The sequence below is a fragment of the Sus scrofa genome, chromosome 5, assembly GCF_000003025.6.
Source record: "Sus scrofa isolate TJ Tabasco breed Duroc chromosome 5, Sscrofa11.1, whole genome shotgun sequence".
Taxonomy (NCBI): Eukaryota; Metazoa; Chordata; class Mammalia; order Artiodactyla; family Suidae; genus Sus; species Sus scrofa.
Genome location: NC_010447.5, coordinates 90,222,801 through 90,235,048, shown reverse-complemented (window position 1 = coordinate 90,235,048; position 12,248 = coordinate 90,222,801). Strand labels below are relative to the sequence as shown.

The 12,248-nt window shown below is 35.6% G+C and overlaps 1 protein-coding gene across 1 annotated transcript in view; it reads right to left on the bottom strand.

The window, feature by feature from the left end:
• Positions 1-12,248, bottom strand: part of EEA1 (early endosome antigen 1) — a 125,308-nt gene that overhangs the window by 21,966 nt on the left and 91,094 nt on the right. The window contains 7 exon segments of the mRNA XM_021091260.1: positions 651-899; positions 902-983; positions 4,556-4,695; positions 7,090-7,245; positions 9,841-9,954; positions 10,942-11,026; positions 11,028-11,104. Coding sequence (XP_020946919.1) covers positions 651-899; positions 902-983; positions 4,556-4,695; positions 7,090-7,245; positions 9,841-9,954; positions 10,942-11,026; positions 11,028-11,104 — 903 coding nt within the window.

The following is a 12,248-nucleotide window of genomic DNA, read 5'->3' as shown; positions in this document are numbered from 1 at the left end:
ATCACATCTGTGGTGTGCAAAAGTTCTCTGGCCAGGGATCAAACCCATGCACACCACGGCAATGACCCAAGCCACAGCAATGACAATGCTGGATCCTTAACTCCCTGAGCCACCAGGTAATTCCAAATTATGCTATTTTAAACGTAGAATAATATGCTTCAAAAAAAAGGAAGCAAGGAAATTCTTAAAAAGAAAGTGTTGAAATGATAAATAAAAATAATCACATATACTTTAAGAGGGAATGTGTACAGATAGATGTTTTCTCCAAACAGAAAGGAACATAAAAGTAACATGAAAATCTTTTTTTTAGGAGTTTCCATTGTGGCTTGGCAGAAATGAATCCAACTAGTAACCATGACGGTACGGGTTTGATCCCTGGCCTTTGCCTCACCCAGTGGGTTAAGGATCTGGCATTGCCATGAGCTGTTGTGTAGGTCACAGATGCAGCTCAGATCCCACATTGCTGTGGCTGTGTTGTAGGCCTGCAGCTGTGGCTCCAATCCAACCCCTCCTGTGGGAATTTTCACATGCCATGGGTGTGGCCCTATAAAGCAAAAAAGAAAATGTCAAATATGAATTAGGCAGAAGAATCAGTACATTTTAAATATTATCACTTCTGCTTAAAAAAAAAGTAAATATAAACAACTAACCATATCTAATATAGCAGCTTTTCCCTTCTGACTTTCCTTTTCAAATTCACTTCTGGAGTTCTTCAAAGAATCAGAAACTTTTGATAATTCCTCTTTTGCTCCAGAAAGCTCTGTTACTAGAGTTTCTTTCTCCATCTTCACTTTGTGTAGTTCTGTCACTGCTGCTTGAATTTTGTTATTCAATTCTTCCTGCTGCATTTTTGCATTTTGACTTAAATTTTCTATTTTCTTGTTTAAGGATTTTTTTTTCCTTCTTCTTGCTTGGTAAGCACTTGCTTAATATTTTCAAGTGCTTCAGATTTCTTCTGTAGATCCAACTTTGTACTGGATATGCTATTTAAGAAAAAATTTAATAATGCATAATTTATCACCTCTAATTTACCATTCAAAATAAATTATTACTTTTTTAAACTTTTTTGTATCCTTAAGAAGTAAAAATAATAATTTAATGTATCAAGCCAGTACCACCTCACACCAGTCAGAATGGCCATCATTAGTAAGTCTACAAATAGCAAAGGCTGGAGAGGGTGTGGAGAAAAGGGCACCTTCCTACACTGTTGGTGAGAATGTAAATTGGTACAACCACCATGGAGGTTCAATAATATGGAGATTCCTCAGAAAACTAAATACAGAACTACCATATGACCCAGCAGTCCTATTCCTGGCCATATATCGAGACAAAACTTTCATTCAAAAAGATAAATGCACTCCCATGTTCACTGCAGCACTATTCACGATAGCCATGACATGGAAACAACTTAAATGTCCATCTACAGATTAATGGATTAAGAAGATATGGTACATATATACAATGGAATACTACTCAGCCATAAAAATGAATGAAGTAATGCCATTTGTAGCAACACATATGGAACAAGAGATTCTCATACCAAGTGAAATTAAGAAAAAAGAGGAAGACAAATACCCTATTTCATTTAAACGCAGATCTGAAATACGGCACAGGAGTTCCCACTGTGGCGCAATGGAATTGGTAGGATGCAGGTTCAATCCTTGGCCCAGCACAGTGGGTTAAAGGATCCAGCATTGGTGCAGCTGAGGCATAGGTCTCAGCTGCAGCTTAAATCTGATCTCTGGCCCAGGAGCTCCATGGGCAGCCCCTCCCCCCTCAAAAAAATGGCACAAAATGAACCTATCTACAAAAGAGTAACAGACTCCCAGACTTACAGATTTGTGGTTGCCAAGGGGAAATGGGACAGACTGGGAGTTTGAGGTTAGTAGAAGCAAACTATTACATTTAGAATGGATAAGCAATGAGGTCCTATTGTATAACACAGGAACTATATCAAGTCTCAGGGAACTATATCTTGGAAGATAATATAAGAAAAGTAATATGTATATATGTGTGTGTGTGTATGTATATATACATGTATATGACTGGGTCACTTTTCTGTACAGCAGAAGTTGGTACAACATTATAAATTAACTGTAATTTTTTTTTAAAAAAAGCAAAAAAAATTTAGTCAAAAAATAATAAAACCACACAACCAAAAAAATGCCGTAGAACATCTGTTCTGACTATTTAACAGATAAAGAAGATTTACCTCAAGTAAATAAATTAGTGGTAAAGTCAAGACCATCTAACGCCCCTGACTTAATCCCCAAAGAAAACTGTGCATAGAGCAAACCTAGCCTACGACAGCCAGAAAAGTTTTCCCTGTACTCTAAAGAACCTATTAACCCCTGAACATACAGAAATTTGCCTCCTTCCTTGAAAACATAAAACACATTATATCTTTGAAACGACTTAAACTTCAAAACACATAAGGTAAGTAGGAAAAAAATAGAAGAATATCTCATTTCAGATAGAGGAAGGACAAAAGATTTATTGTAATCTTAGAACCTAGCAGATTATGTAAGAGATTTGTTATTATTTGCCCCTTAAAAAATGCTTTCTGTAGCTAAATCAGTAAAAATTTATAAGAATAAGGAAATGCACATATTGCTGTAAGAGTTAAAGACTTCTCTTTTCATAAAATGAATACAATTATGTTTATATGCATATCAAAGGAAAAGCACATATTAAAGATCAACAAGTTTCTAAAGAGAAAATAAAACCAGATGCAAAGTAGTATTTCTAGAATGTATCCTCTTTCTAGTGTATTTTACCATCAATGTACTTACTATAAATTGAACAATATGTTAAAGAGAGATTATTAAAAGCTATATCAGCCACATAATTGAAGTTAGGTATTAATACAATACCAGAGCTGCACATATACCTTGAAAATTTCTAACTTTTAGTCCCAGAAACTTACTTTTACTTTCTAAAAAGTAGCTAGAAAAGTGAACTACATTCATAGGATCCTGTACCGCACTGATTTTTAAAGGTCTAAACAGAAAAGTCATTGTACTAATTATTACTTTACCATTTTAATATAATTAAAATCCATGTCAAGCAACCTTGAAATTAGGACTTGATATATTTATTCACTATGCTATTTAACTTTCCCACAAATAATTATTATAAAATCATATGACTATGTGAATCAAAGACAGCAATAGAAATAAAGGCCTTCATAGTGACTGCAAAACTTAGCTGTTTTTTTAAAGTCACTTAGTAATAAAAAAACAAAACAAATCAAAATGAAAAAAAAAAAAACCACACATGATCTGGGAAACCTTAACACTCCGTTCTCAGAAACTGATAGAAATGACCAGAAGGGAAAAAATGGCAAGGATATGGAAGATTAGAACAATATTATCAACTACCTCAACCTAATTGATATTTATGGAATACTTTACCCAACAACACATATGTGTACCCATGGAAAATTAACCAAGATAAGCCATATACTGGGCCCTAAATAAAACAGTTTGAAAAGTCTGAGTATGTTCTCTGACCTCAGTGGAATTAAATGAGAAACCAGTAACAGTAAGATATCTACAAGAATCCCAAATATTTGACAAGTAAACAAAATACTTCTAACTAACCATGATCAAAGAAGAAATCACAAAAGATATTTGAAAATATATTAAACTGCAGAGGAATGAAAATATAAGATGGAAGTTGGTGGGCTTGAATAGCATCAGTGGCCCTTGAGAAAGGTGGGCCCTGTGCCCTGTTATGTGGGCTGAGCCTTTCAACCAAGGTTGAGGGTTTAGTCAAACTCTAGATATGTTTACCTAGCTTGCCTTTCTTAGGTAGTACTCTAGAAAGGCAGGACCCAACATAGGAAATGTTCGTATAAAGGGAAAAAACAAAAAAACAAACAAAAAAAACCTTAGTAGAAGTGGAAAGAACCACTGATCCCATAAGTGTCCTTGGGAAAGAGAACAAGAAGCAACTCAGAGGTCACCTTCAAAGACACATGACTGGCTTCCAGAGGTGACAACCAAGTTAGTGGGTGATACAAAGGATCAGGTGTACTCTCCAAACGTCAGCACTGGAAACTATGATGTTATCAGTGAGAAGAAATGCCATTTGCACCTGTATATCCTCAAATTCACAGTATCAGGACCCAATGTACTAGATATGAGAACAAAAAAATTTTGTCATCCCTCCCAAAACAAGGATGCAACCATGAAGGTGTAAAACAACTTAATTATTGATGGGTTTTATTTCATTTCTCTGAAAGGTAACTTTCCCACGCACCCAACTTCCATCTTTACTACTGAGAGTCAAAAATCTTCATGCTCTTGCCACAGATCAAGTCCGTCAACACAGTCGGAATGGAATATTTGGCATTTAAAGACAAAGTCTGCTGAAATGTGACTGGTAACAAGCCCTCCTATTTAACCATATTATATGGATTTATTTTTATTCATGTTAATATAAGCAGTTTATAGAATCAAGTAAATCCTTAAAGATGTGATGATAAAATTGAAATCTTAAAAATATGTTAATTCTTAGTTTACAATGCTCCCCCTTAAGTCATTAAGCTTATGTTTCTTTCTCCACTTCAACTTGTTTACTCAATTCTGTAGCTCTAAGCTCTAAATCTGTGTTCAGTTGTCTTTGCTGTTGTAGATCCTGCAAAGCTTGCTCCTTGCTTGCTTTAACTTCAAGTGAATCAGCTTCCAATTTCTATTGAAGAAATATAATAACAACTTTAATGTCAATTATCTACTATAACATTATACCACTTTTGTTTACATTCAAACTGGTGTTGACATAACACACAAAAATAGCCAAAAATATCTGTTATAATAAAAAATACACTCTGAAGCTTTCACTGAATAAAGCTGCCATTTATCATGGAATATTTAAGAAAACCTAGCAGCAGGCTTCCTATAGGAGAAGCAGTCACTGAGTTTTTAATTTTCAAAATTAACTCTAAGAGAAAAACTTAAAATAATTATATTTGTTACCTGCGTAAAATTTATTAACTAAAGTCCGAAAAAACTAAGTAACAGGTTCACACATGGGCCCACTTAAAATATGTACTCCTTTATAATCACAGTTAATAATACTGAGATAATTAGAACTATTCACAACTAAAATGCAGTTGTCATGTCATCCTTCTCATTAACACCTATTGACCCTAAACATAAAACCAATTAAACTTCTGATTTTGCTTCTTCAATCTCTTCATCTAGAGATCATTGTTCTTCACAGTGTGATTTTTGTGTCATTCATGTAGATATAACTGTGGGTACTTTTACAAATTCACAAAAGTCAGGAGTTCCCTAATGGCTCAGCAGATTAAGGATCCGGCATTGTCACTGCTGCAGCTCAGGTTGCTGCGGTGGTGCAAGTTTGATCCCTGGCTGAGGCCCTTCCACATTCCATAGGTGAAGCCAAAAAAAAGTCAAACTGTTAAGTACATAGTTCAAAAATCTATGAGCAAGACATTTTCTTGTATAGCAGTAAAAAATTTTGTGCCCTAAATATTTTATAAGCCAATCTAGGTACCTGTAGTTCTTACTCAAGGCTTATATTTGACACTCAATGTAACTATGTTAATTCTATGTAACAGATGGAATACGTCCTAAAACAATGATTAGAAAAAATATCTAATATCCAATGTTGTGATAGGTTACAATAAATATTATTGGTTCTAAATAACTATTTTTAAAAGATACTTAAATAGACTTCTCATGAGACGCCTTCATCTAAAAAATTAGTTTTTTGTTTTTTTCAACCATTATGTCGAGTAATTTGTCATGCCATGTTATTGACCATAAAGAAAATAAAAAAAGGAATGCAGAGAAGATCTGAAAATGTAATTTTCTTCTTCCACGTTATACTGATGTGGATGTGGATGTATACAAATTCAAAGCCCAGGATTCTACAGTTGTACAGAAGTGCTTTATCTGACAGTGGAGGTATAACTTATATATATAGTAACTTGAGAAATTTTTAACTTACAGCAGTTTTAATTTAAAGGACAAGGGACTCAGGTCAAATCCTTCTCTCATATGTGTAGCCACTTAATCTCTTTAGCTCCAAACTTTCATCTGGAGTTGTATTAAAGAAAGAAGTTTACCATAGTGTAAATTATAATAAATTTAAATGATATTAAATTAGAAACAAAACCCAAAGAGTATAAATGTAAAGTTTAAAATAGGAAGAAATATGCCATCCCTGAATATTATACTGGAATAAAGAGGGAAAGAGACAGGAATGATATAGCAAAACAAAAAATAAGTTCCTCATAATTACAGAGTAGATCCCTGGTTGGCTGTCTCTTTGAAATATTTACACATACCATGGAACCAGTATATATGTTAACTGCTATTTGCAAAAGCCCTCCTTTAACAAAGAAGTTAAAAGTAAAGATGGAATTCAAAAATCAAACAAGAAAAAGCACAGGTAATTTTTTTTGGTTCCCAGGCTAGGGGTCAAATCAGAGCTATAGCCTACACCTAGCAATGTCACAGCCTACAGCAACATCAAATCCAAGCCAAATCTGCAACCTACGCCACAGCTCATGGCAACGCCAGATCCTTAACCCACTGAGCAAGGCCAGGGATTGAACCTGAAACTTCATAGTTCCTAGTTGGACTCATTTCTGCTGCGCCACGATGGGAACTCCATTTATATATTTATTTATTTATTTATTTATTTATTTAATTTATTTTTGTCTCTTTGCTATTTCTTGGGCAGCTCCCGTGGCATATGGAGGTTCCCACGCTAGGGGTCTGATCGGAGCTGTAGCTGCTGGCCTACGTACGCCAGAGCCACAGCAGCATGGAATCCGAGCTGCATCTGCGACCTACACCACAACTCATGGCAACGCCGGATCCTTAACCCACTGAGCAAGGGCAGGGACCGAACCCGCAACCTCTTGGTTCCTCGTCGGATTTGTTAACCCCTGCACCATGATGAGAAATCTTTCTTTTTTTTTAATTTTTAAAACTTTTACATCACAGCTTAACCTTTGTTTGAAAGTTTGAAATCTTAGATTCCATCTGAGTCATCAATTACATTGCTACAGGAACAGAAAATATGGCGAAATTCAGTTTCTTTTATACAAACCCTAATTTGACCTTCTAATTCTTCAGTTTTCTGTTCTAAAGAGAGATGTTTCTCTTTATATTCTTTAAGATGACTTTTCACCTGACTGCCATATTCTTGCTTATCCTGCAAATGTGTAGTGACCTGAGCCAGTTGAGTAGTGACTTTATTCAACTCCTTTTAGAAAAGTAAAATTAAAGATAACTTCAGTAAGGATTACTTTACTCTAGTTCCCAAATGATCGGTTAAAGTAAAATAGAAAATTCTAATTTTATTGAAGAAACTACTTTGAGTAAGACAATAGATAAGTCTATCAAAGGTTAAATTTACCCACCAATATAAAGGACCTGAACTGAAGTTATACACAGCCTGAGATACTAAGTTTACATACCTAACAGCTCAATTAACTTTCTCAAGGAAGAGTTACTTTAGGAGCCAAAAGATACAGTAGAATATTAAATAAGCTAACAGTAAAATAACACTGTCACAAATAAATATTATCAATGTTCAAGGCAGCATTTTTTAATAATTTATTAATTATAATGATAACATAATGTTCATTTGGAATATCTAGTTGCACAGGGAAAACAAAACAAAAAAAATACTAGGAAATCCACTACCCATAGATAATCACTATTAATATTTTGATAAATTTCTTTCTAGTCTTCTCTGTATGCTAGCCTCTATTTTCTGATTTGTATGTTTAAAATAAAAGGTCTTGCTTTATATATTGTTTTATTGTAATCTTTGTTTTTCCATAACAATGCATCATGAAACTGACATTATTTTCTAAAATATCATTATACATAACTACATAAATTTCTGGGTTTTTTTTTTGATACAGACCATTTTTTAGCCAAATTCTTACTTTACAGTCTTAGGTTGCTACAAAACTTTCTGCAGAGACGCAAACTATGACTATTCCTTAGGATAAAGGACGAAAGGTGAGCTAAAGAATAAGAAAAATCCTATACGGGAGGTCTTAAAGATGGCGAAGGAGTATGCTACCAACGCTAGCCTCTCCCCTACCACCATCAAAAGGTTAAACTAATGTACACTACCACAAGCAGCGCATGGAAGTGGCTTGTTCCACACATCAATCCTTCCAGTGCTACGTACACACATTTTACCTTGGTAAGGGCATATTTTATGATTATCTTAATTTGCAACTGACTCTTAATGAACTTGAGGATTTGCCAATTTAGGTTTGATTTTATACTTTTTTTTGGCTTTTTTTGGCTTTTCTAGGGCCGCTCCCGAGGCATATGGAGGTTCCCAGGCTAGGGGTTGAATTGGAGCTTTAGCACCGCCTACGCAGAGCCACAGCACGCAGGATCCGAGCCGGTCTGCCTACACGACAGCTCAGGTAAGCGGATCCTTAACCACTGAGCAGGGCAGGGGCCGAACCCGCAACCTCATGGTTCCTAGTCGGATTCGTTAAACCACTGAGCCACGACGGGAACTCCTGATTGTATACTTTTGAAGGTTCAGTTATTTCTTATGTGAAAGTGCTTTAAACATCAAAAATATTAACCCTTCATCAGACATACTTCTGAAAATGTTTTACTCTTTTAGCTACTTGCTGTAGAATTTTAGTAGTAAATGTTAGTAGTAATATTTTCGGCAGGTAAATTTTAAACTTTTCTATGGTTATTCTTATGAATACATTTTACACTACAGTTTTTGGCACTGATTGCTGTGCTTAGAAAATACTTTCCAGATGTCCTTGGCAATAATGTAAGTTAAAAAGCAAGTTGAAGATCAACATTCATATACGTGCTACAATGTGCATAAAGGAAAAAAAGACCAGTGGGTGGGTGTCTCTCTCTCTTCTCTGCACACACACCAACACACAACACACACACACACACACACACGTTCAGTGTTTACAGAGGTCTGAACGATTTATCTTAGTACTGCTCTGGAGAATGGATTGGATTAGGGTATCAGAAATGTTGTAACGATATAACACATGTCAATAAAGTGACCGGAGCCATCTGCTCAGTGGTAACAATGACTAGGAAAAGTTGCGGGTTCGGTTGGCTTGCTCTGGTTAGGATCCGTTGCTGAGCTGCGTGTATTGCAGATGGCTCAGATCCTTGCTGTGGCTTGTTAGGCCGGCGCTAAGCTCTGACTAGAACTAGCCTGAGAATCCATATGGCAGGAGTGGCAGAAATGGACAACGAGTATTATTTCTCAAGAAGTAAATTTTTAAAATTCCTACCTGGTACAAGGAAAGAAAAATCTACCAGCATTTTGATCTTGACCCTAAAATAAGAAGTTTTTGTTCTATGGAACTACTGAGAAGAGTAACTTCTGCATCCCTTCCCCCAAGAAAAGAGTAACTTTCATTCCTGAGGTGGAACACAGAGTGCTCTTTTCCTGCTTCCAGGTAGGAAATATACCTGGATCACAGCCCATTACCTCCTAAAAACAGGTGTGTAAGTTTAGCTTCTTTCCCAATCATTGGCACTTCGAAGTAAATATTTTAGCTTTGTGCCAAGATCTAATTAATGGGAGAAATACAATATTAAAAAGCCCAACCGCAGCTGCACACAAGTAGAGCTTTATCAAAAACAGATACTATTTTTATCTCCATCTGTCTGACTCCTGCATCTGCCACTCAACTAGCTCTGAACTCAGGGAGAAATTAAGGAGAATAAGTCAATTCCAATAGCATATAAAACTGAGTATCATTTTTACACATTTTCAGTTAATTTATCTACCGAAACATTAGGTTATGGTTTAAGAAACTGTATCAGGTTCCCTTACCTGCTGTTTATCTTGTAATGCATTTTGAGCTGTGTCCAAATGATTTTGAAGATCTGCTCTTTGAGCAGTTTTTGCTGCTTCTGCTGATAGTAATAATTCAGTTTTGGCTTTAATCTGTAACAAAATTTACACAGCATTTAGTTTATATTTAATTCTTGATTTCCCCCTTGCCTGAGTGCACATGACTTCTGTCACTAAATAATTTAAAAAATTAAATCTTTTGTCAGAAAACATAAAGATTCAGACATTAAGAAAATAAGCATGTGATAATTCCCCAAACAAGGATGAGTAAGGGAAAGATTCCTAATATTTGGATAAAAGATAAAAATAAATCCCTATAAAACACCAAAACACTCTTCCCTCTCCACTGGGCATCCACATACTGAATTATTGATACTCATCCAACAGATTATATTTTTTGAAAAATGAAATGGGTATCCTCTTTTTTTTCCAAATTTGAATAACTTATTGTATTATTTCTGATTTTCAATGGAATTATTCTTCTAAAAAAATTTAAGTGTTAGCAATGTTTCTAGTAACTTTCTTTACTACAGTATAGAGTAAGAAACCAATGATGAGAATGGAGAAAGAAATACATCTTAATTCCCACTCCTCGATGGACTCACTGAGCAAGATTTCCATATTGGCTTCTGAAAGAAAATATGCTAATATACATAATGGTACCATATAAGGGCTTTTTTTAATCAAAACTTTAAAGTAAAATTTAAAAATCAAATTCAAAATAATTCAAAGAAATGTAACAGAGATCTAATGGTATAATATCAAATTGCTTTAAACTTCAAAAACAACAAAAAGGGATTCATGAAAACAGAAAAGTGAAAAGACTTGGTGGTTTCAAGAGGAGAGAAAGAGGAAGGGGGGAGGGGGAAGGAGAGAATGAGAGAGAGAGAGAGGCAAACAGAAAAGTTCAACAAACTTTCAAAACAGAACCTTAATTTAATTCCTATTCTTATTTGTTTTTCCATTAATAAGTAAGGCAGGAGAACAGGGTAGGGAGGGGGGAGAAACAGTTCAAAATGTGATCCTAAAACATGCTTTCTTCATACAAACTTCGTATTAAGTCACATAATTCAATATTACCTGTATGTCAAGCTGGGAGACCTTCTCCTTTCTTTTATTTAATTGATTATTTAATTCATTGATGCTGGCTTCTAGGGAGAGGACAGTCTTGTGCAGCTCTAAGAAGTGCCTTCTGCTCTTGCACCTGGTCATGCAAATTCTCCTGGGCCTTTAGTTGAGTTACCTACCATATAGGCAACACTCTAATTATAAAGGTCATGAATGATATAGTAAGAACGAAGAAACCCAAATTTAAGCAACATGAGAATGTTAAATTACTCTGACAGATTATCTCAACTTTTTGAGAAAAACTGTTCCCATCTTTCCAAAAATAAATAAACACGGACCACATGATAGTTCTATATTTAGTTTCCTGAGGACCCTCCATACTGTTGTTCCTTCCATAGTGGTTGTAGTGATTGACATTCCCACTGACAGTATAGGAGGGGTCCCTTTTCTCCACACCCTCTCCACATGTGTTATTTGTAGAATTATTAATGATGGCCATTCTCACTGGTGTGAGGTAGTACCTCACTGTAGTTTTGATCTGCATTTCTCTAACCATTAGTGATGCTGAGCATCTTTTCAATGTGCCTACTGCCATCCATACATCTTCTTTGGGGAATGTCTATTTAGGCCTTCTGCCCATTTTTCAATTGGGGTGGGCTGTTTTGTTGTTGTTCAGTTGTATGAGCTGTTCGTATCCATAAATATATTTGAAAAGCTGTGTGAAAGTGCTTGTCTGATGACTATCCTCTCTCATTTTAGGTTCTATTTCCATTGAATCATTTTTCTTTTGCTTATAGCTCATGTTTTCCACTTCTCTGTATGTCTAGTAATTTTTTGATGTTTTGTGATGAGGCTAGATTTTGTTGTCTTCTTTCAACGAAGGTTGAATTTTGCCCCAGCAGGCAGTTAATACACTTGGTGGTCCAGCTGGATTCCTTCCAGGCTTGTTCCTATGTTTGTTAGGTGAGGTGTATGCTAGCTTTTACTCTAGGGCTAGTTTAGCTTTATTCTTAAGGTGTGACATTTCTGGGGTTTTTACTGAATGCCCTCAAGTGTTCAACCATGTCTTTCTTCTCTGACTGGCTGGAACTTGAACATATCCCAGCTCTGTGAGTTCTGATCATTTTTCAGCTGCAGCTCCTAATAATTTGTTCCACTGCCTGGCCTCATGGAATTCCTCCTTATAAGTGTAAAGCTCAGCATTCAGCTAAAGGCTCAAGTGGATCCCTATGTAGGTTTCTGGAGAATTTTCTCTATATTGTTCCATACTCTCATTGTTCCCCTTCTACCCTGCAAATTTGAGTTCAACCTCCCTCAAC